Source organism: Necator americanus, chromosome I, assembly GCF_031761385.1.
Source record: "Necator americanus strain Aroian chromosome I, whole genome shotgun sequence".
Taxonomy (NCBI): domain Eukaryota; kingdom Metazoa; phylum Nematoda; class Chromadorea; order Rhabditida; family Ancylostomatidae; genus Necator; species Necator americanus.
Genome location: NC_087371.1, coordinates 21,683,371 through 21,708,020, shown reverse-complemented (window position 1 = coordinate 21,708,020; position 24,650 = coordinate 21,683,371). Strand labels below are relative to the sequence as shown.

General features: G+C 41.5%; 1 protein-coding gene across 5 annotated transcripts in view; it reads right to left on the bottom strand.

Annotated features, from left to right (window-relative positions):
* RB195_006454 (uncharacterized protein) overlaps positions 1-24,650 on the bottom strand; it is a gene marked incomplete at both ends in the record, with an annotated part of 83,289 nt that overhangs the window by 29,793 nt on the left and 28,846 nt on the right. For all 5 annotated transcript variants that reach the window (XM_064179543.1, XM_064179540.1, XM_064179542.1 and 2 more), the window contains 8 exons: positions 1,498-1,575; positions 3,341-3,485; positions 5,069-5,179; positions 5,250-5,338; positions 5,430-5,563; positions 20,020-20,157; positions 21,964-22,079; positions 22,440-22,523. In XM_064179543.1, the coding sequence (XP_064036485.1) occupies positions 1,498-1,575; positions 3,341-3,485; positions 5,069-5,179; positions 5,250-5,338; positions 5,430-5,563; positions 20,020-20,157; positions 21,964-22,079; positions 22,440-22,523 (895 nt within the window). The remainder of the gene's footprint in view (positions 1-1,497; positions 1,576-3,340; positions 3,486-5,068; positions 5,180-5,249; positions 5,339-5,429; positions 5,564-20,019; positions 20,158-21,963; positions 22,080-22,439; positions 22,524-24,650) is intronic.

Below are 24,650 nucleotides of genomic sequence, written 5' to 3'. Positions count from 1 at the left end.
ATAATAATATAAATACACTATAGCATTACAACGTATATAAATATTAACATAAGTATTTACTCTATAAACAAACATAATAAAAATAAGCAAATAATAATCATGTTTTTTTTCCAATCGCACAAGTTAGAGTCTAAAAGGAATTTTAGAAGAGAGGCATTGAAGGTCCACGAAAAAAGTAGAAAAGGATTGTAAAAGATGAACGGGAGTAAAAAATGCTATTGAAAAAAATATGCTCATCTGAATCTGAGAAATAAAATGAAAATAAAGAACGCTCGATTATTTAGAAGTCACCGAACACTTATACCTTAGTCACAGTTTTCTTATACTCTTTTCCGCTGTTTGCTCAATACTGTTACTTTGTTAAATACTGCTCTTGCTTCAAAAACGCCTTTAAATTCTTTCCTCGGGGGTTATAGCCAGCTAACCTGCGCCGAGGTTCTTCGATTTTTACTGAACGGTTTACTTACAACGTGCTGAGCGCAGTGAATGATATTGATAGTGATATCCGAGCTCTATTTTTTTTTGCGAAATGATACTTTGCATCCCGTTATACTGCTCACAGCCGTTATTGACAAAATAGCCGAAGGAAATAAATATTGCCTGAATTTCTACTATCAGTTGACAATCCGAAATAAACACGGAGTAAGTGGCAGGGGAATAACCTATCAACCCACCACACGAATATACGAGGAAAGGCAAGTTGTTCTACAAAATTTAGGCGAACATCTAGTGGGCTCTCTGATTTTTTGTCCTTGTTCAGGACACACTTATGGGTGCCTTCAGTAAATAAACAAATAAATGGAAATGTTCAAAATGTTCCAGCCGTGCATAAATAGAAGCAAAGAGAAGCGGACTGAAAGCGATGCTGAGTGAAATCTTCGTCAGTCAACGAACAACAGCAGCTGTACAAACTACTGTGTGTTTCTATTCCGAGAAATGTGGAAAACCGACAGAAGCACGTCGGCCAACATATGGCCACGCTGATCGCAGGTGCTATAAAGAAGGCGACCGAGTTGACGCCACCGTCGCATTCGTGAAAGTGTACATTCCTTGCAAGTTCTCACATTAACAGCACGGAAGAAAAAGGAGCGAAATCAATAGGTAACCAGTTCCCTACTTCCCAAGACCCAGAAAGTCGCAATTATTCTATAATATTCGATTGTCACAAGGGTTTAGACAACATTTCCCAGAACATGCATGAGTGCACCATAGCGATGCCATGAAGACTAATTCGGTTCCCACGAGATCTACCGCATCTGCTCGTTGATTTCTAGCACGTATTCGTTCATATCTCACTACTATTCATCGTTTTTTATATTAATCGCTTTATTATTATTATTAATGTTATTATTATTCATTATTCATACTCTACGTTTGCATGGGAACAAAGAACGCGCAAAGAGAGAGGCAAGTGAATAACCCAAAATGATCTGATCCTGAAAAGCTCATCTGAAATCCCCAAAATCGAGCAAAAATCAAAAAGCTCATAGAAATCACCTGTTTTGCATTTTCAACTTCATCGTCCCATTTCGGTGGAACCGGTGTACGAGCTGGTTCCGAATGAGGAATATATGCCTGAAAAGATTTCCAATAACGAATCCACAAGCGTCTCTACAGTAACCAAAATCAGTTTTTCTGCGGAACCTTGCGAAACCCTTAATAACACCTGTAGGATTGCACGTTTCCGTTCATTTCAAGTCTTCTTCAAGAGTTTAATCTGACTGAACGATTATATTTGTAAACCATCTTTAAAACAAATGAAAAAAGAATAATGGAGGGCTCCACCAGTATCAGATATCCGACGAAATTTCAGCTGTTTCTAAGCGATATCTTTTTCCGACCCCCTTATGTGCTCCATCTGTATAGTATTTGATTCTCCCAAGCGCTTCTTTCCGTCTTATAATATTTTTATTTTTCTCTTCATTTTTCATTTTTTTAACAACAAAAATACTCCAATCAACAATGTAGTCAGCAGAATAGTCAGTAACCTCCCGTCAGTAATCTTTGTGCCAGATTGTTATTTTTTGGTTAAGGATTCAAGATTCAAGATAGTCCTTGTTAAAAGTGTTGACGACCGTGGGAAGCAATTTATGGAACAACCTGATATTTACAGTAAGTTGGAAACTGGAAAGCATGGAGGTGCACAGAAGAAAAACAATTTTACCGGGAAGATAGCCTGTGGCGCAGCTCAGCTGAAAGCAAAACATTCCAGCCGATGCATTACTTTACACATACGTGGTCCAAGTTCCAAAGCCATTGTATTTTTTTCGGTCAGCGTCTCTGCTGACAGCAATGCCTTGCACTTGCTTTGGGTGAGGGTACTGAGATATACCAGCTGAATTCTTCTCCTGTAATCAGCGAGGAAATAGTACCATGATCTGATAGAACGTCAATAAAACGAGGGTCCCATGTGGACGAGTTGTCGCAGAGTCTGGTCAAAACGACCAACGTTTTAGTGCACTAGGAATGTTGCGGTGGGACCCTCGTTCACCTCTGCAGTCGATTTTGCACCACAAGTCAGGTCGCTTTAACCCGATTGTGGTGACCGTTTGCATGTTGAACGGTCTTGAAGGCTGCGTTCCAGGAAATTTCAAATTCTTTGCACATGCAGGTAAAACACGAACATTAGTTTGCAGATATCATGGTGAAAACGCGAAATATTCACCATAAATATGGTAGTGGGAAATTTATCCAGCTAGGAAACTCCTTACGGCCATGCATACGCGTCGATGCACGGTTCCGTTTCATTTAGCTGTCTCGTTCAATGAATTGAGACCACGGTGTTCGGATCTCTCCACGAGTACATAAAGGTAGTCCTGAAGTTCTCGAGACTGAGCGTGATTACGCTCAATTCAGCGCAATAATCCAGAAAAAAGGGCGTGAGAAGGAGTTCCGTTGCACCTGTGCCTACTGGATGCAATCCATTACGGGATAAAGCCGGAGTCGTCGCAGAAAGCCCGGAATCCGACTGATGCAACTCACATAGGCAGGAGAAGCTCTCTAACCCAAACAATTGCATCGCGGGCCCATCTATCCTGTTTCCGCAATAAGTTGCATCGTTGGGGACACCGGTGGAATCAGTGCTGTTTCACGCGCTTTTTTCTGGATAACTGATTCTTTTCTTTGAAATGAGTGATTTGATTGCTTCGGAATTGATGGAATGCACACGAGATTTTGTGTCGGTCGGCGGAATAAGAGAAAGTATATTCTTTTAAGTATTTAACCCTACATGTAGCCTCTGTATGTTATATATCAACGAAGCTTTTCCATCAAAATGAGAAGGTTCACGGATCTGATTCATCGTTGGCGAGAAGAAGAACCGCATAACTGTTCAACTCACATTGCTAACTTCGCCCGGATCGATGTTCTGTATTTCTTCTTCTCTGCGTTCCACTTTCGTCACGGATCCCTTCCTGGGACGTTCGAATGCTTCGTTCAACGCCTTAGTCGGTGCGTATGAAAAGCATTTTGACGCCTTGTCGTATCTGAATTTTGTGAATTGAAAAAGCAGAGAGAGCAGAGAGGAGTTTTAAGCTCGAGGGGTTTTGAGAACTTCCGAAAGGTGTTGCAAATGCACTCGGCATTTTTATTTCTCAGAGAAAACAAAACCTATGTCTTTTGCCGGGCAAAGACAGAAAAAGGAATTAGAATTCCTGATCACTCTGAGTTTTCACCCACAGTGCTATGAATAGTATTCAAAAGCGACAGGAGGTTATGTGCAGGCAAGGGCGAGTGACGATGCCGGACCGTTACTCACCGTCTCTTTTTCAGCGTTTACATATAGTATTTTAGTTCTTCACCGCTAGTTTTGCAGTCTCAGGTTAATTTTCGTGAATGACATTTCGTTTCTTTCTTTAATGTTAAATTCACTCTGACACGGAAAGAATCGGCATGGAATTCAGAAACACAGACAAAAAAGAGAGACTCATCAGAACCTCATTGAAAATAAAGGAACAGCTACATTTGACAGTAAGCGGAAACACCTGTTGATTGTGAACTCAACCAGGTTAGATGACTAAACCCCAGGTTCTGAACGAGCAAACATTTCCGCATCTATAGCACATGGCCTCATACTTTTTTTTAACGTCCCATTCATTGTTTTGCAACAATTTCTGTGTCATCTCACAAAACAAATCGGACGATTTTTACTTTCTTTGGTTTTAAAATTAACATAGAGAAAACTTTTTCGAAACTTTGAACCAGACTCTCGAGGACTCCAACCTTTAGACTTTAATTAATAAAATCTGAATTTGAAAGTACCGCATTATTAAACGGATGATTTTGCATCATAGGAAAGGTATCGCAAAAGGACTTTCATGGTGAGACTACCTTACCAGCAAATTACGGTCCAGTTAGTAAGCTTCTTGGTGGTTATTTTGAGGAAAAGTAGCGCAGAGATATAAGCCATTTTGCTTATGCTTTATCCATTATTCAGCCGACAACGAGCAAATCCACACGAAAAGCCCGAAGACAACGTAAACACTAGAAATTACTTTGCTTGTCCTGTCGCCGCGAAAGAACAGAGAAGTAGTCGCTAGTCATGTACAGAACAAAACTAGGATCATCACGAGTTCGAAATTCTGATCTTCCATGGATCTTCTGATCTTCAGAAGTCGGTCTTTTGAAGATAATCAATAACTAACAGCGCAACCATTCTAGAATCACTAAAAGAATTGAATAGAAGACACCGCTCTGTACCAAACGAGAAGGCAATATTCAGTAGTCATACATTATTACTAATAATTGACTGCACTTTAGTCTGAAGGTGAGCCGATGAATATGGCCGCCTACCCAGGAGTCTTCCTGGGGTTATATTTTCGCTTCAAGGTTTCAAGGAGAAAATATGAAGGTATGCAAAAGAAGTGCGCTCCAAGAAAAAAACCGCTACTCACTTTCTGATAAATTTAAAGGATGAAGATGTTGTCAAACAGTAAAATATCACTGGTTTTTCTTTGTCTTGAGGAGCTACGAAGGAAAACGAGGTTATTTTTCAAGAAGCCAAACGATAAATATGTAAATAAATGAAAAAAGTAAACATGGTTAACGTAGAAGAGGAACGCTAACTGACCTATCCTTTCCCACTAGATCCGGTTCAATACTTGGAGTAGCACGTCCGGCTTCACGTGGACTTGGTGGTCGATTAACGAGTGGACGTACTTGAGCGGGCAGAACTCCTCGCCTTGAATATTTGTGCAATGATGGGAAATAACCGAAAAAACAGCCACTGCCTCGTTTTTTTTAGAACAAACCGTTCCGGCAGCTCGATAACAGGATCTCCCATCGCTGACGCGGATCGTGGTTTTGGTGGCACCGGCGGAGGGGGCATTTCTGCTTGATCCTAGAAGAATCGATATGGAAAAGAAGGGACCAGTACTAGTCCTCTGTTTCGGTTTTGAATTGTTTGGAACCGAATCACCGAGAGCACTCACCGTCGAAGTTGCCTGGGTTTCGCTGCGTTGCTCTGCGACCTCCCTGGAATCGTCTTCCTTTTCCTTCACGTCTTTCGCCTCCTTACTTGGTTTTCTCCGAATTTCACTGTACACCACAGCACCGTTCGATTCGTCTGAAGATCATCAGATTCAGTGATTCCACAGAAACTGAGACAAGTTGAACGAAGAATGAAAGTTGAGGCTAAGGAGTGGAGACGGAGAAGTCTAAGATGGAAAGCAATTCGTTCTAACATCAATCAGCGGAAAATGAGAAACTCATATTGACGCACTAAAGAAAACAATCAAACCAAATCAGCATTAATCATGCTAAAGTGGAACCTTTGACAAGAAAGAAGAAATATGACCAGAACTAGCACACCGAACACCAAAGATGATTGATACGTCGATATTATGACGCAGCCGGGGTCCCATCAAAAAAAGAAGTTGGTGTTAAAATTGCGTGTTTGTGAGTAGCTGCGCATTGATTGAAGAGCAGCTCCTTTTAGGAATAAAGAAGAGAAACCCAGGATAGCCAATCCACTGTTTGTTCTTAAATCCAAATTCCACCTCTGATATCAATAGATCAGATTAATGCACGAGCGGAGATTTTCTTTACAATTTCAAAAATGCGGAAATAGGAAAATCTGAAACAAATAATTCCTGAAATTGGAGGAGAGAGAACTGGGAAAGGTGTAAACGAGGAATCTGTTTACGGAAATGCGATATCGTTCTCATGCGTACGTATGACAACGAATGAGAATTCGCACACTTCTTTTCATTTCTGTTGCTGAAATATCAAGTGCACTCGCGGTGAGGATTGGAGAATTGCAGATGAGGATGGTCAACTCCCTCTCCCTGCAGTGAGAAGGATGCGTAGCACATCACTGTGATGTGCTCAAACGCTCATCCGAAGGTAGCAACTACGGTACGCACGAAATTTCTGCTCCAAGAAGGAATGGAAGCCCACTGACGTTGTTCACAACCTACACTAGCACCGTTTTCATCATTCGGTAAGCCAGTTGACAGCCGGCTGCTTCTCTGAAAAAATGAAATAGATGGCATTTGTGTTGCCGCTGAATTTCTCGCACAGGACTCAGGAACCCTTTTCGTACTTGACAGCTTCCCAGGAAAACAGTTTAGACTCACTTCTTAAGAAAATTCTCGTAATATCTCATTAGCTTCCTTAGCTTTGTCCACGAATTAGATAGAAACAGTTCAACTTCTTGTAAAGACCTTTTTGGATCACGATATGTAAGCTCCGTACAAGATTAGTCTAGGAACATTCATCCATGCCATTCCAGGAGCCGGCACGTACCGCTGGGAGAAAAAAAAACATTTGAGTGTAAACAGCTTTTGCTATAAGTTTATCTGCGTCAACCGAAACGTGAATCGGTGAACAATACCACTTTTTCCCTCAAACATTCGAAAATCACATAAATTGTACGCACATGGTTCCCTAGTCACATTTTCTAGCGAAAGAAAGAAACAAAGCATTAATTTTCCCAGTTTGATCCTCACTTCTAATCGTTTCTAAGAATTTCTGCAACTCAATCTTGGTCGAATAAGAAGTCAGCAGGAAGCTGACGTCTTCCTTCCCAGCCCCTCTTCCTCAATGAACTGAGCATATATAAAATTTGAAAACTCGTTCCATTCAGGAAGCTAAATACCTTCACTTTTTCCCTCCAGTTAGATTACATTTCGATAGGAACTTCAACAAAAATGCATAGTTTTCGGAAAAGAATTTGGCCACAGAATTGAAGTAGAATGTCAACAAAACTACATATAAACTCTATTTCTTTTGCAGAGGAGCTACGGTACTTCCCTTTGGTCTCCTTAATACCCACTAAATGGAGGAGAATAAAATACGAGTCAAACTATTTGGAAAATAAAGAATGGCGGCGGAAAAAACTCTGAACGTTCACCTTACCAGTAGGCAACTATCAGACGCAAATGCTGGATTATGTTTCGGATTATTTCCTCCGGAGAGGCTTTCTTTGTTCAATAGGCTTCATCTGGTGACTATTTGAACTTCAAAATATGAGGACCACGTCAACTGCTGTTGCTAAGAATTTAGCAATGAGTATCTGACACAATATTATTTCCTTTTTTTGAGGGGGGAAGGGGGAGGGCGGCGCTAGTATATGTAAATAAATAACTTCAGAGCTATTTTTTTTCTCAAATTCCATAACAAAGGTAAACGAAGATAGAAACTATAAGAATAAAACCAAGAGCAGCTTATTTCCGTTTTTAAATGAGTCTGACATCCTCTTTTTAAGGAAGAAGAGGTGAAACAACGAGGAGTGCTTTCCACGCTCCAGAAGAGCGATATACAAATTGTCATAATTTCTATTTCTAACGTCCATCTTAATGTCTACCTTGAGAGGATGACATTCACTCAAAATCCTCCACCACCGATTTACATGTAAGCTCACGAAAGGCTCAGAAACGCTAGTTTTAACACTAATTGGTCACTTAGAAGTTATTTGTTCTCTTTTTTGATAAAAATTCATAGGCTAATGTCATGTTAAATCTCTTGCAAAGTTCAATTATAATTTTTGAGGAATAAAAAGGAGTACATAGAAGCAAGCGGACAACTCTAGTGAACAGAAAAAAAAGCATGAATTAGAAAATGTTGTTTTTCAAAAGATTAGAACTGAAAGTAGGAGCAGCTATCCAAACTAATTGCTAGGAAGATCTTCTCTCGCAGGACACTGCATTCAAAATGAACATGCCGAGTACGAAATATGAGAGGCATATTTGAGGACGAGATTCTGAGCAAATCCTTTTTTTTTTGAAAAGAAAAACGAATGAGAATGAATGAAAAGATCGATGAAAGTTGCATAATACACGATGTAATGCATGCAGCATTCAAGTACATAATAATAATAATAATCGACATCCAATAATAGAACGCATGATATCGAGGTGTACTGAAATTCCTCCTTCAGTATCGAGATTTTGATCTTATACGTCGACTAAGTAGTCATTAGACTGCCGGCTATCGACGAAAAATAACAGCAGTGTAACTGTCAAAAATACTGTATGAATGCAAATCCCAGAAAGCGAGAGGAAGAATGAGGGAAGGAAAGCGAAAGAAATGAAAAAAGGGAGAATAAGAAAGGTTGGATACAAGAGGTATGTATATGACGTTTACTTCAAGAAATGCACGATTCAGTGTTCAAACACGAAGCATGGACCACGTTGGTTACTGTAGTTGGGATGAAAAACATCCCTTGAGGTATACATGCTCCCCATAACCAACCAGAAAAAGAGGCAAACGTAACATGGACGAGGTCTCCTCCTGCTAACCTTCAAAAAAAAAACCACTGAGGATTCTTTATAGAATTGCGATTCCTGGTCAGTAACAGAGAACTAGCACAGATTAAATACGATATTTCATGTTGTGGAGGCGAATGAGTCAATCGCTCACGCGATGGAATGGCATGCCAGTCCTTTGCATTCGATACAAAACAAAAAAGAAACGATCATGTGTCAGGAGCAGCAGGACACTGTAGGGAAATTGATCAGTGCAAAAGGAGAGGAGTTCCCAACGAGTCACAGATTAACTCATCAGCACTTCGGAAATTCGCAAGAAATTATACATAAACCGCCCGAGTGCTAGAGAGACGACAATATTTTCGTCTTACAACGAAGTGAAGTTAGTTTCAAATGAGGAACACATTAGGGTTGGATCGCAAAACAAATACCAAGAGTAAACTTATGAACAAGAAAAATTGCCTTTCTCTACCAAAAATCTCCCGAATCTGAGTCAATCGCTGAGAAAAGTCACCTCTAACAACTAATTTTCAACCTCCAGAACTGAACTCCTGGAAAGGTGAGAGTCCGATGAAGGTCCAAGCTTCAGGAGAAGTACTCCACCACTACTGCTCCCCGCAGTGCTGTTTTAAGGAGTTTGCACCCTTCGAAAAATTTGAATTGTATTCGCTATGGGGCCATAAGTCAAATGATCACGCTGACACGCTGCGGAAATCTGTAACCTAAATGTTTTCCGAATCCGGACATGCACGCAGCCGAAAAAAAAATTAAAAAAGGAAATATATTTAGTGAAGTGTAAAAATCCCAACTAGAATTCTCTGACTGAAGATTATCGCAGGGAATAATAGTAATTCCATACTTCCTATAAGTTGTATCCGCGAACTAAAATCCACGAAAGTGGATGGATACGTGGCCTGGATAAGAAGACGAGGAAAGAAGCCGGCCGAGACAAACCGCTTCGGCGCACCTCACCTCATGCTGTAAAAATTGCTCAGCAGTTGGAGGGTGGCCGAAGTATGCTCTAATCTGTGAACAGTGCACGTGCACGTGGTCTGCACAACATCGGATGCCTCGACGAACCTCCATGACGTTCGCGAACATTCGGCAAAGTGACACGACAGTGATTCGGCGTCGTCTGAGCTCCTGCCGCTTTACATCCAAAAGGAAAATGTGAGGGCGTTCAAAATCACACCGCCAAGACAGCGCTTTTTTCCTTAAAAAAAGCGTGGCACCAATTTATCGAATCCGGAAAGATAAAACATCTGGTTGGGCTCTAGCGGTATCGAGCCAGGGAGAAGAAAATTTCAGAAGAATTTCTTACCGATGATTGATGATTGGCTAGTAATAGCTCGGTAATGTTCAGGGAGGCACCACTGTGTTCTAGCTTAAGCGGACAACTTTCAACTGACTTATTGTGATATAGTGTAGAGTCAAGATCGATCGCGTTGTTCGATCGATATGAGTACGAAAAATCAATGAAATCCGGCCACCGGCTTTGAAAGTGTGTTACTGTGTCACGGTGTTCTCTGTGATTTTGATATGCACACGACAAAGGAATCTACGTTAACAAGAAATTAGAAAGCAGATGAACGGAAAATATTGTTCATTCTAGGAGATGCAATTATTTCACCGCTTCGTTGTATTCTGAAAAAAAGGAGAAGGGCTGCGTTCGTTTTCGAAGGTGATTTTCAGCGTTTTTCGAGGAAAAGAATTGGAGGAGCCATCAAAATTCAAAATCCGTCCCTTACTTGAGATGCGTACGTAGTCTTCAGTCGATGGGTTTGTTTTGTAGGAGAAGGGTTGGAGCATAAGAAGGAGAAAGTGAAGGTGAATTAAGCGAAGGAACAAAGTTCTCGACTTATAGGAACTCAGAGTCGAGCAGGGACAGCTCCGCTGCTGAGGAGTGGCCAAGTAGACGTTGTGCTGGTGGCGATGACCAACAAAAAAGCTAAGATTATGTAAAAATGCATGTAGAAATGTCGTGCACACAGCACGCGACATTCTTCATGGACCCTGCGGCTTTATGTAATATTCTACTACCGTTGTTATTATTTATTCGGGATATTTTAATCATATTGGAAACAATTTTAGGGGTGTAATTGATAATAATATAATACAAGAGAAGTAATAAAAAGGAAATCCCAAAGTCATTCATTCTTCATTTTTCTGAAAAGGAAGAAATTGTAGAGGTAATTCTTTCCTTTCCAGGGACAAGCGGAATAAATGCTCTGTCAAGTGTATGGTTGCTTAGCTGCTAAGGAGCAGCGTTCACAAAAATGTAAGGATTGGTGACGACCGCTCGACCAGTTCCAAGATCAGAGGTGATCACAGTGATGAATTACAGTCATAATTTTCTTGAAGACGAAAAATTGTATAATTTACGGCAGTTGACGAAGAATATGACTGTTCTACGTCACCTGTTCTAATGCCGTAAAATATAAGCGAGCGGCTAATGGAGGGATGACGTGAAATGTCCTTTAAACATGGAAATGCACAGGTGATTGAATTTCGATACCGCCTGGAGTTTCAGTTTCGGCATACTCTGAGCCTTGGACGAATGTGAACGGTGTGCAACTTCATCCTAAACGCTCCACATCTCTTCTGAACGCTGCAGATGTCATGAGCACAGCAGTAACATCTTTTTTACTTCTTGACTCCAGGGTATTTCCAGGAATTCCTAAGAGTCACAGGAACACAGAAAATAAGGAACAGTATCCTAGAGCTTAGAAAGAAGGGGAACTCGAAGAGGATGATCAATCATATTTCTAGGCGCCCAACAGGTTCCTTTCAAATTCCGCTCATCGTTAAAATTCCAGCGAAACTGAGAGGGGAAATCAAAAATAATAATATGTTAAAACGAGAAACACCTGAAAAAAATCTGCAAAGTACGCCTAAGCAATGGATTCGGTTATTTCTTATCCAAAATCCCAAACTTATTTCTGATCAATAAAAATAGGCTGAACTATCCATGAACTTGAAACGAATCCATAAACGTGATGTCAAGTTCGGCCAAAATGCATGACAAGAAGCGCAAGAACCATGACACACGAACACATTTCCAGAAAAAAAAGCAATAGAAGTACTGTAACTTGTAATCTTCCCGACGCGACAAAAGTGAGTGAAAGGGAAAATTAAAGAGAAAGTGGATTCCCATGTTATTCCTACACCTCTAAGGAGTGCACTTCAGTTCCTCAGAATGTCCTCAACCAGAAAAGATGGCAAACAATGTAATAGAGATGAAACCTCTAATAAACCAGTGAGAAATTCGGATTTCATCCGATCAGCTCAGCTGTCCCGAGAATTCCGCGAGCCGACTGACTTCAGGCATGGTTAATTATTATAAGCTAGACGTAAATAAAAGAAGAAACCAGCTTCAGCATGGCAATCAGTCGAGCCTTCAGGGAATCGCAATGTCCAAGAGGCGCATCGGAAAATAAAGTGTTCCTCACTAGGTTCACTTTTGGTTACCGAGAGAAATACGTTACGTTTGAAGTCCACGCATTAATACTTGACCTTTTAGAGGCATCGTAGCAGCAAAGCAGCAAAAAAAAAAATTCAGAAGCTGGATCAGAAACCATGGCGTCTGTTTTTAGCACCTATTGATCAAGGAGGCGCCGGTCCTCAGTCATGATCACAGCACAACGATGTGGCCCAATCTGCGTCAGATGCCTCGCGGAGGGGTCTTGAAAAAGCTTTCCTTAAAATCTTCACATTATTTCAAACTTTTCTTTTTTCACCTCAAAAGCGATCGGATTTGTACTGAAGTTAGAGTTCCTCCTGGTCATTATTATCAAGTCAGCTAATACTGCTAGTAAGCACAACCGAAACTGTTTGGATCAGAACCATCGATGAAGTCATCGCGTGAAAACGAAGGAGAATGCGAAGAAAAATGGGAAGGCAACATCTCGAGTGTACAGCTTCGCCGAGGTGTTTTTTTCTGGAGACCAAGCAAGTACAATGAGAAGCGGCTGAGGTTGATGTGAGAGAAAAGCGCAGATCTATCACTGCCACAGGCGAATCGAGTAGGCGGTGGCGGTGGCGGCGGCTGCAGCTCCGCTCGGCTCGGCTACGGCCGACCAAGCGATCGCTGTAAAGTCACCCTACACCGGACACTGGCCATAACAATGTGCTCTGAAGAAGTCAATCCACCATCGATCGATAATCGACGTAGATTGAGGAATTTTGAGCGCCATGCCGGCGTGCGAAGGGCGTACTGCAAAGTTGTGCGATGTTTTACTTGCATCCAAACTTTTAGTTAAAAAAGGAAAATTCAGCTGAGAACATATGGAAAAGAATGAAGGTGAAAAACAGCACATTAATAAAGCTATAAGTGCATTCTCACTTAAAATCATGGCAATCTCGAAACATATTCTAAAGACATATGGCGCAATAGAGAACCTTGGAATACTAAACCGTAATAATAGGAAGCAGATGCAGATCGTGTCGGACACGAAGAATTCACAATGGCGAAACGATGAGGCATGCGTAAACTCACGAGAGCGAGAGACGTCAGATAGAAACGTCTGGCCTTTCCTCTTTGAAGAGAAGCCAGCAAAACAGCTGACAACTACCTGATAATAGCGATCTGTCGCGAACAGCACGCAGAGTCCCGAAGGGTGCCGGGGCGAAAATAAATGCGATCGGGACCTGCCGACGAATGAACTCTGACTTACGAACAACGCAAGAATGGCAACAATGCAAACATCTGGGAGCATATTTCCGGGAAGTTATGTGATTAGGAATGCAAAGATCGACTTTGCTCGAATATTAGTATGCGACTCCTTTCTTTTTGCACAAAGCCAGGAATGTTAACGGCAGGTTATTACGTTAAATTACGTTAAAGAAAAATTGTTCCGCTAGTAATAAGTGGGCTGAAAGCCGTATATGAACTACTTCTAACCCCATGGGTCAAAACCAAAGGTCATGCTAGAGAGCCAACTTATTGGTCACAGAGATATGCGTTTCCCTCATGGTGATTTCTGGAGTTTTGGCCGCTATCCAAAACGCTTCCAACGCAACGATTTCAGATTCAAACGAGAAAATTAAGACAGCTGTGCCAAAATGATGACGGTCATGAACTTTCATGTGATGAGCCCCATACCCCATGCTTTGCCACGCCATACAGACTTTCTGTCATCCGAATACAAAGTTGAGGTCCAGTTTCTCCAATGAGTTGTTCTCCGCATGTGATTAGGATTCCTACGAAATTTATAGAAAACCAAACATTGACGAGAAGATTTTATTTCGGGCTGATTGCTCCGACGGGTGTGGGTGGGAGAGAAAAATTGGAGATTAAAGCGGGGAGGGCAGAAAGCGGAAGACATGAGTAAAAGGGGGAAAATATCAGAAATGGAATCCAAATGAATGATATGACTACTCTAGTAGGAGTATTTACTAATATTAATCCATCTTGACGTGCTGAAAGCTGGAAAAATAACGGAAGAGTTTTCATCGATTGAGAAGGTTTTTTCCCACACATTCCTTGACGGATGCTCCCTGTTTCATCACATTGCTACGCTTCTAATCAGCAACATGTGTTTACCATCAGATTCTTTTTTTTCAAGGCAATGCTACGACATTCTTCAAGAAATGGAGTTCACAAAAAAAGTTACGTATCCAATGATTAATATGCAATTTTCGTCGGTTTCCTTGGAATTCGGAGAGCGCAAAAGAGATGACGGGTTGTCAAGAGCTGCAGTTAAGGAGTCTAAGGATTAAGATGTGCTGAGTGAAAATTTTGTTATAAATTTGAAGAAAATGAAGTTGTGGGATAGAAAGAAACAACAACAACTATTACGTGCAAAAAACCGTCTCCAATGTGATATTACCAGAAATGACGCTCTGACGCGATACTACGTCGAAAACCATCCAGATGAAGTCGCCGCCAAACGTCTTCATCCCAACGTGACGGCGAAGCGTCTCCCTACTCCGCTGACTAAACACTTCTCATATACGAAGGTGATATGCCAGGTTCAATTGAAAATAAATTGCGTGCGAATTTTTTGTTTTTCTTTTGTTTTCAGAAAAAATACGTCTTCCCTTTGTTTCCTTTTCTTGCATGTGAATAAAAACAATAACGAAAATAGAAATACTTTGTGTTTTTCTGCTCTTTCTTAATCGGAAGCGCATTACGTTGATCTAGTTGAGCACATTCGGAGGTGAATATGTTCAGCGAAGTACTGAGCGAGGACAAGTACTTCTGGATGAGCCTGACAATGAGAATTCGACTCAGAGCAAGGAACGGCGTTGTTCTTTCTGAGCAGTGTCTATTGTAGAGCGGCACAACGACAACTTGCAACTTCTTTGCCGAATAGAGAAAACGCTTAAATCCAAGGTTTGAAGCGCATCTGCGGATCAAATCTACCGTACCACTCCAAAGTTGTGAACCGAGGGTGAGTTGTTGCTGTTGTTGTTGTTATTGTTGTTGTATTAACCATGTAAATAAATCGTGTTCCTCTACGAAATCATTTAATTTAATTTAATGACATGAAAACCGCTCTTTGAAAAAGTGCTATCTCCAAACTGATAAAAAGTAGTGATACTAAAGTGGGACGTTTTCCACACTCTCTCTCTTGTATAGTTTGAACGGTTTATTCTCAAATCCCTATAATTTACTACATTTCTGTGCGGTTCTTCTCGCTGATTAACTCATCCTTGATATCCTTCAGTAGTTTTTTTTTTAACGTAACAACAACGTTCTCTTCGCATTCCCCGTTTTAAGTCTGGTTCCCCACTCTTCGTGGCCCACTGCATTTGCACTACGAACGCAACGCTGACACAATCCGCCTCTTTTTATGAAATTCTCCATGACATTTTGCGCATAATTGTGAATCAATCACGCCAATAACCGCTTGATATTTTACGCTTCGAACGTAGGAATCGCAAACGATTCGTTGCGATAAACATAAAATTCTATAAGCCATGAAGAAGAAAAATCAAATTATAAGGAAACGGTATTCAGAACAAATTCGGAGTCAGTGGATAATCATAGAATTTTACAGCGTACTCTAACAAACATAGGGATGTCAGTACTGCCCATCTATATAATGAACGGTGAGAAATTCCACAGTTTCCGCTCGTTGCGAGCCTTAAATATCCTGAAGGACGAGGAACTAAGATGACTTTTTTGAATATCATTCCCACATTCTAAGAGAATACTTGTTAGAAGTGTTTCCGCTTCCAGAGAAGCTGAAAATCCGGAGAATCAGTAGGTTCAAATTGGAGTGGACCACAAATTCTTGCAATCAAAAGAGAACTTTGCACGGTAACGTAACTCAGGCCCAGCGGAATAACCGACTACTCAAAGTGCTGTTTCGGAGTAGATGTGACGTCAATGATGAACATATCCATCCGTAGAATGGTTGTCGGCCATCAAGGTCAGCGAATGTGACACAGAGGCAGTGACCGAAAGGGCTCCGCCACGAAGACCAACATACGCGGCTGCGGTTCTGAAACGGAGGAACGCCAGCACCACTACAAAGTTGTTGATCAGGTGTCATGTGGCAGAACGGCACAAAAAATAGCGCCTCTGGAATGGCAGGTACGGGAATCAACATCAAAGCGGCCAAGAAGTGCCCACGCCGGGCTCAGCTGTTGTTACTCAACACAGCTACGGTACTTTTAAGTGTGTATCGAGCGTTCGCATGATCAGCTCGTACTTAATTTCTCTATCGGGACCAACTATAACAAGTTAGTAGATCTAATACATAATTATATACAATAATTTAAGGATAGCAGATACGGCGAACGGCGCTGATCCGTTCCTACGAGGATGCGCCAACGCGTTAGACCTCAATTCAGAATTGCTTGAGGTTTGTGAACGCATATGCAGCCTTACAGACTTCTAGGGCCCAGTCGATGTATTAAGTCAACGTTTTATCTTCCCCGGGCAAATCTGGGACCTATTTATCGACTTCGAATCGGAGGGACAAAAAGCATGGGGTAGCCTTGAGCAGCGTGGAACCATCATCGGACTCGGACGCCTCTGGGAACCTCTTACGCAACATCTGCCCACCTATTCATCTACTCTATGAATTTTTCCATTACACAACTAGCTTCCACCCCCATATTTATTGCGAAATTTTGGGAACGATTCTTGGGAATAACTGATGAAGGGACAGAAAGGAATTCACACGATCGATGTAGTTCTTAGCGACGGAAATGACAGAGGAAACTTGCAGCTCACCGCATCCACATCTGTAACTCTCACTCTCGAGCTCAAGTTAGAAATTCAGTCATAGTTCGGTTGCGTTCGCTCAGAAATAAATCGCCAAAGCATGCACACATTTTAAAGAGTTTTCCTGGCCCAAATACCTATGATAGTTTTTTTTTCGAACAAATCAACCTCGAACAACGTAACGTAACCTAAAATGGAATTTCCTGGCGGTAAAAACCAACATTTCCGACAACTCTTCTTCGCTTCTCATCGAGAGCCAGAAAGGCATCGAAGCGGCTGGGAACGTCTGCGCCGTACACGGAGAAACCAAAATCCAGTGCTTGGAAATGGTTTTCAAGTTACTGGGAAGTCTGACAATTTTTTTTAACCGGACAATTTTTGGGTAAACAGTTTCAATAAATTGTTCAAGTGGTGAGAGGACTTTAAAAATGCGAACTAATTGTTAATTAATTGTTGATTAATTGTTGCTGTAGTTGCTGAATGAAAATATCTTATTTAAAAAAATCTTTTTAATGTCTGAAACACTCCATACTTCAGTAATGAAATGAGACCCGATAATATGAGTATTCTGAAGTTACGAACATCATTTTATACAAAAAAAACACCCGGAACTTAAGAGCAGGATCGTTTGTAGTTTTTTTCTGATCCGATTAAACCTTGAATTCCCTTTTTTTTATGCATCGTTAGTGTTCGTGTGAATAAATAAATTCCCACAATGTAAGCTGAAAATAGGGGTCCGTCATCGGTCGGAGGAGCCTCATGGAGTCCCGTCATAAAGGCGGGTAGGGAGGCACCAGGACGACAAAAACTACAGATGCGTTCAAATCACCGCATCAAGGACCGGCTATCCGGTTTTTCTCAAAGAAATACGTGAAATAAAATATGAAGTGATAAGGGAAGAAGGCAAAAACGTGACAGATACTCGGCAAACAAGTGTGAGAACACCTGTCCTCTGTGACTGACGACGGTCGTCGAATGATCAGCGATTCAACGATGCGAAATAAAACACAATCATTGCTCTGAAGCGGGACAGCCACTGTGAAGCGGCTGTTGTTTCGAGGAGTTTTGCGCAGTGTAGTTCGGAAATTGCGGCAGAGCTCGTTAAAACGAAACACATGGAAGAGGTTTTGTACCTCGGTGTTCATCTCTGAACAGATTACGGCAGAAAACAACGAGGTACGACAAATATTATCCAAAGCTGCCAGAAAGTGAATGTAAGAGTTGAACGAAGTGTGCCTCTCCGAGGATTTCTTCAACCACTCAACTACATCAATTTCCAAGCTCTAGTTTTTGAGATACAGACCAAGTTATTTTCTTTCTTCATTCTTAATTAAAATGAATCGATGGGGCTCATTAAACTCGTAGCCGCACAGGAATTTCTCGCAGCTAAGAATGAGCTTTCGGGAAGACAATGATACACACCTTGGAGTGATTGTACCACTCCCTGCTAGGTTGGACGAAAATAACACATCAGCGCCAATGTACGCAGATGACGACGCGGAAAAGGTGAAACATTTCGATTGAATGCGTGCCAAAACAAGGAACAGAACGCTGACGAATGTTATGGCGATGAATAGTACGATCAATTAAAGGAGGATCGCTGACGTACTATGGAAGTAGCGGTGTGAACAGCTGCTGATGAGATTCCGAGTGATCATGCTCTGCAGCTAAACGCCTCCAAACCAAAAAACAGTCGTCAGGAACCACCAATGAAGTGCTATCAGAATGCACTTCTTACCCTTGTGAGCGGAGACATAATGATAATACCACAGCAGCAGCAGCACTGAAGTTCCTTGCGGCTACGAATTTGTGGTAATAGTTTGTCCTTTAATGTGTCTTCGGTACCTCAGAGTTCAATACTAAGGTTAGCTCGATTTCACGCATAAGAATGCCTTTTGCGACTAATTAGGGAACCGTGATGGGCGCAGGAGTTGAGAAGGAGTGTGACTTCCTCGCTCCGAAACCATCAAAAGCAGGAAATGAATAGCGGAGACCCGAGTGAGAAGACGTCCAAACCCTTCAAAAGCAGTATGACACGAAATTGGCGATGTCTCCACGAAAAGAGAGATCCAAGGGTAGAGGTCAAGTATGAACGCGATCACACTCAATTTCTTCTTAGTGATGTAGAAAAATGCGAGTGAAACAACTTAGTGTGGCCCCATCTTCCCAACGACGCAACTTATTACGGATAACAAGGGTAATCTGCAAGCATCTATGATTGGAGAGACTTCTGCTGTTTAGTAAATTAGTTCGACTGACTACGTAATAGCTCGCACTGTATCGTGTAAGAAGTTCCCTCGTTGAGTGGAGGGAATAACGCAAGAATTCTTCACATGCGTTTTTCTGGATCACTAGGCACATTGAGCACGATTTACACTTCTGACCCTACCTTTTCCTGGAGTGATTCCAACGTCGTCAGTTTCGTGGTATGCTGCCTTAAACATGAAGAAAAATCCAGAGGAAAATCTCACTTGGATACCGCAACAACAAACGTCTCGCGGTGTTTGCAGCATTTGTACTTAATTCTTTAAGGAAATTTGCGTAAATACTAGAAAATTTAGAACACTAGAGGTGTCAGAAATATTATGGTATTGTACTATCCAGTAAAGAAGTGATGCTCCTAAGTGAGTGAAGAGGAGATGTGATTTGAAAATGAGGAAAACGAAGAGAAAATGTAATGATACAAAATCACTTTAAAAAGTTGCATTTCATGGAATCTCATCAAAACATCGATTTAGGCGATGAACATCATTTGGTTCCACATCAAAATCAGTGTTTTATGGTGACGAATTTTACAAGTCATTGTTACTCCAGGTGGAGAAAAAAGTGTGAAATAAACTAAGTAAAATAAAGAAAAGGAAACAGGCGAAATCATCTCGGTTTATTTTTCAGGAAACTCTTCAGAATCTTGAACCATGCAAAATTCGAGATAAAACGAAATGGGGATCAAAGTTGAAACAAGTAGACAAAGGTGCGATATGAGATCCACGAACTTCAATTTCATGCTGAACTACGCAAACGTGGACCAAGAAAAATTGTGGAGTTGTGTATGAAGAGTTACGAAGCGATCAACGTTGAAGGAAAACAAAAACGAAAGGAAAAAAGAGAAAGCATTACAAGGAGGAACGGGAATCATACCTTCTGGCTTCACGAAATCTTCATAGCTGTTAGTCCGGCTATCCTCCAGCGATCGCCTCGTGTTGGCGCTGGCAGCTGATTTCGGCGGTTCAGGACTGATCATCAATTCGAGCACCACTCGGTTATCGATTGATGAATCTGGAAAAGGGGAGCTGAGGGAATAAAAGGGAAGGGTGCAGCGTTGCCAATAAGAATAATTGCTATGCACTATTGCTAGTTCATCCATCCGTTCGGCAAGAAAATATCGAGGAACAACTAATTACGAGGTCCGCATCACAACTCAGTCTAGTAGACACAAAATTTGCTATGGGATCGCCGATAAGGAACGTAAAAGTGTGCAGAAATGTATCTTACTTTTTTTAAATAACCATTACATGCAACATATGGAAGAAGTTTTAGAATCGCGGAAGAAATATAGCATTTTCATTGGAAATCTACTTTTAAAAGACTAATCAACGGTTGTTTTAATCTGATCCGAAACATCAGCGCTTAGTTCGAAGAAAAAAAATAGGTGAAAGGGAGCATGCCGAGCACGAATCTGACGTGGTGAGGGAGTCCGAGGGAAAAGCCTGAGATGGGCTGTAGATTGCGAGATCCGGGGTGGTTCCGCTCATCTCTCGCAATCGTAGAAAACGGCATGGAAGACGCAGTTCTTTTACGACGATTTCACTCGCAACGTGCCACTCTTGCGGGCGCCCGCATCCAAGCACGAGCGGTAGGGTAGCGGAATAGTGATGCTTCCCCACAAGTCTGTTCAAGTGGGACTACTGAATAGACTGTTGAAGGGACCGGAGCGTTTCCAAGAGGGCGTGTTCTAACGTACTTCGTAGGAACAAATGCCGTTCCCACGCCGTTTTTTTTTCGACAAACAGGGAGGTATGGACGAAGCCAAGCCAGATCCCCCAATCTACAACCACATCTCTAGCTTTTCCAGTGAATTTCCTCTCCACGTTGGTAGATTCGTGGTAGGTAGCGCTTAAATAACGTGTAAACTAGCGAATGGATGCATTTTCGATGTTAAATCTTAGAAAAACAGTCTGAAAGAGTGTTTCGCCACTGAATCATAGGATATCATGGACAACTATCTATCTAAACATCATGTCATCTACATCTGTGACCTTTAGGAGGTATTTTGAGAGACACTGAATAACGCAGAGTCTTTCAACGATTGAATTCTCACATGATATGTATGAAAAGAATAATAATACAGTATACGAACTATTCGTCTTATCCGATTGTCACTCCATGATCACGTGTGACAAAAGGGCAATCCGATTAAATAACGAGAAATAGATTCCTCCTCGTTGACGAATTTACAGTATCGTCCTCGTTTGGAGCTTGAATGAAACGAGGATGTGCTCCCACAAAACGCTACTGTTCGATAATGATAGAAAAACTTCGTTCTGACCAAAAATATCCTGAGGTTCCACAGCCATCGATTGTTCGCAAGTTTTTACAACAAGATTTCAATTTACAGATCTTTTTTTATAACAAGCACGACTTCAGTTAGAGGAAAAAAAATTATTCCATTATAGTAGAGGAGATAAAATAGTCCTTGGAATCAATTTCCGTTGAAAATTTAGAAATTCTCTTATTATTCACTGGAGAGAAGAATGTCTCCATCGAATTTCTACAAGCTTTCAGCGTCTAAGAAAAATATTCCTTGGAGATCACAGTCCTTTAAAAAAGGGAAGCGAAAACGAAAAATTAAGGAACGTTAAGAAATTAGAAGAGCGTGCAGTCCCCTGAAATGTGCTCCCATTCCATTCACTTTGGTGCGGGACTTACAAAAAAGACTTTTAAAGTAGCTGAAGGTCACTGGATGCCACGATTGAAGGTGCACTTTGAAACATCTCATGCATTCAATTAGCGAACGCAGGAAGTCGGTGGACGCGCCCAGTTACGAGTAAAAACCGCAACCGCAATCGAAACTCCTCCACCCACCTGCAAAAATATGGTCGAGTTCCTCCTTGTGCAGCGCTAAGATCGTGCCCTTGGCCGGAACGTCGAGCGCGCACGTGTTGATCTGACAGCAGAAGAGCAGAGCGCGTTCGCCTCCTCTGGAATGCCAACGGGCTGACTGTTTGGAAATTCGATCAATCGAGGCAACATGGAAACACAACAAGCGAACGGCAAAAATTCGCGGTAACCGCAATGTTGCTGGCATTGAAAAAAGTCGGTTCGAAAGTCTTCCGCGCTACTCTCGGAGCCAAAGCAACACTAACATTAGCAAAATCCAAAAGAGCGAAACAGAGACAAACAGATCCGAATGCGCGTGCAGCAATAAATGTCAGTGGTGTGTAGACGGAACCGAAACTATCCATGTTCTTAATTTTTAGTCCGTATTCTTCTATGGATTCTGCTTGCATGAACTTCACTTTCTGTTCAAAGTTAACGGCCGAACTCAGAGGTGGACTCACATGACTTGATGACATTTGATGAGCACATCACCACGCAGTCGTAGTTCGTGCTCAACGTCGAATCGCAGCACATCCTTCGAGGTACTGAAATGATCAGAAAATTAGCAAGAAAAAGTCCTAAGCAAGTAGTTAAGCAAGTATCAAAATCATACGAGAAGAGAAAGAAGAAAGTCTTCAAAGTAAACACGCTAAAACAATTAAAAGAATACGTTAGTAAAAGTAAGTCTAGTTATGGTAGGTTCATTTGTCCAGCACAAATGTGTCGCATCGCCAAATTCTGAACATAGGAGAAGATAAAGAATGAATGAATCGAAATCCGTGATTCGAAGAAATTTGGCTTTCGAGTATAGTACCGTTTTAGCAGAACCCTAGAACATTACCGTAGCCAAGTCGTATGGTCATTCCTTCCTTCAGGAATTTGAAAATTGTGTTTTTTTTTTGTGAGAAGAGGAGGAATAGGCAAAGAACGAGCCCGTGGTATTTATTTATTTATTTATTTATTTACTGAAAACACCTGCAGGTGTGCCATAAAACAAAAAACAAGATGGAACAGAGCTCATTAGAATTTCGCCTGAATTTTACACAACAAGACTGGCCCTTCAAAGGATAAGGGGTGGTGGGTTGGCAAGTCATTCTCCTGCGGTACTACCTAATACATAGCAGTAGACTTAATAGTCGATACTGGAGAGCATCGGTTTTGATGTAGTCCTACAAATTTTGCTCCATGTTTAAAGGACTTTCTTTACTTAACTCTTAATTATTTACATGGAGTCCATTTGCAGTGAGTTCAGTGCCAAAAACGAGCAAAGCTTGATGGAACGAGAAAAATGGATCTGACTAGCAAACCCGAAGAAAAATGAGATTTCAGGAAATCTTTCATATGTCACATCAATAACGGAAATATAAGAAATGTGGCCAACATCTGCTGTGACAGCGAACGTTCATTTCTCTTTTTGAAATTGCTATCTTAAAACAAAAAGTTATTCAGTCAATCAATCATTGAACGCTGCCTTTAGAATAAACTGCCATGTAGAAACAGATTTCAGAAAATATTTGATTTATCTTTCACTTTTTCCAATAACACCTTCTGAAATCTTGGCAGAAATCTCATTAATCTTTCATATATCTTTCTTCTTTTTGTTAGTATATAATGGTGTTCCCAAAAACAGAACGAAAATTTTTATTATTTTTCTGTATCCTTGTAATTTTCCTCAGCAATATTCCTTCGAAGCATTGTTATAAAACTCAAAAGGTAGGAGCTGGTAGCAAATGGTCTCATTGGTACCGCATTACGGTAGCTCTGTACGATATACCCGGGAAGGAAGGCGGCGATGTGAAACATCTACGGTCGGCACCCAATACATTAAAAACAACATGAAATTGTACTGTTCTCTCCACGAAACAGTGGGGATGAGGGTGGAGTTCACCACTGTGGGCGTCATCACGCTCTTTTTTTTAACGTAGTAATCCAAAAGAAGGATGTGAAGTGCCTTGCATATGTGTCCCTACAATGCACCTTGTTACGCTATAGAACGCGCGGAAATTTCGTCATCATTCAAGGTCCTTAGTCCAAACTAAGTCAAATAGATAGCAGAATCAGCACCAGCTGCATGGTCGTAGCTTTATTGCAGAGTTTCATTTCTCTGCAATCAGCAGTAAGATGCATGGAGTTGCAGGGACACAAACCAAAGTTGCTCACACACTTTCTTTGGATTGTTAGGAAGAATCGGGTGCAGCCACAGTCGTATTCGTGAACTGCATCCTTACACCTGTCCTTTCGCGGAGCATCGTTTTCATGATGCACTGCCTTTAAAGGTATCACTCCACGAATCTGGGGTTTCAGATGGGTTGCACCTACACGGAGTCGTAGATTCTGAGGAAGACGATTGCCGTAAAAAGCGGGCCGGAAGATGCGGCCTCTAGCGTTCCGTGGCGCTATTTTCTACAACGAGTTCGATTGGAGCGCGCCAGCCTTGTGCACGCGCCGCATCTTCGGGGCTGTTTTTTACGGCAATTAGGAAGGAAAGGACGGAATCACCCCCTTTCCCACAATCTACGACCCCGTGTAGGCATAACCCCCTGAAACCCCAGATTCATGGAGTGATGCCTACAAAGTGTCAGTGCGCGATGCGTTTTTGATCAGGACGTGGAAAATGGAAGGGGAAACCAATGGAAAGGTGGGTGTTGTGGAGGATCAGTTCTGCCCTCGTA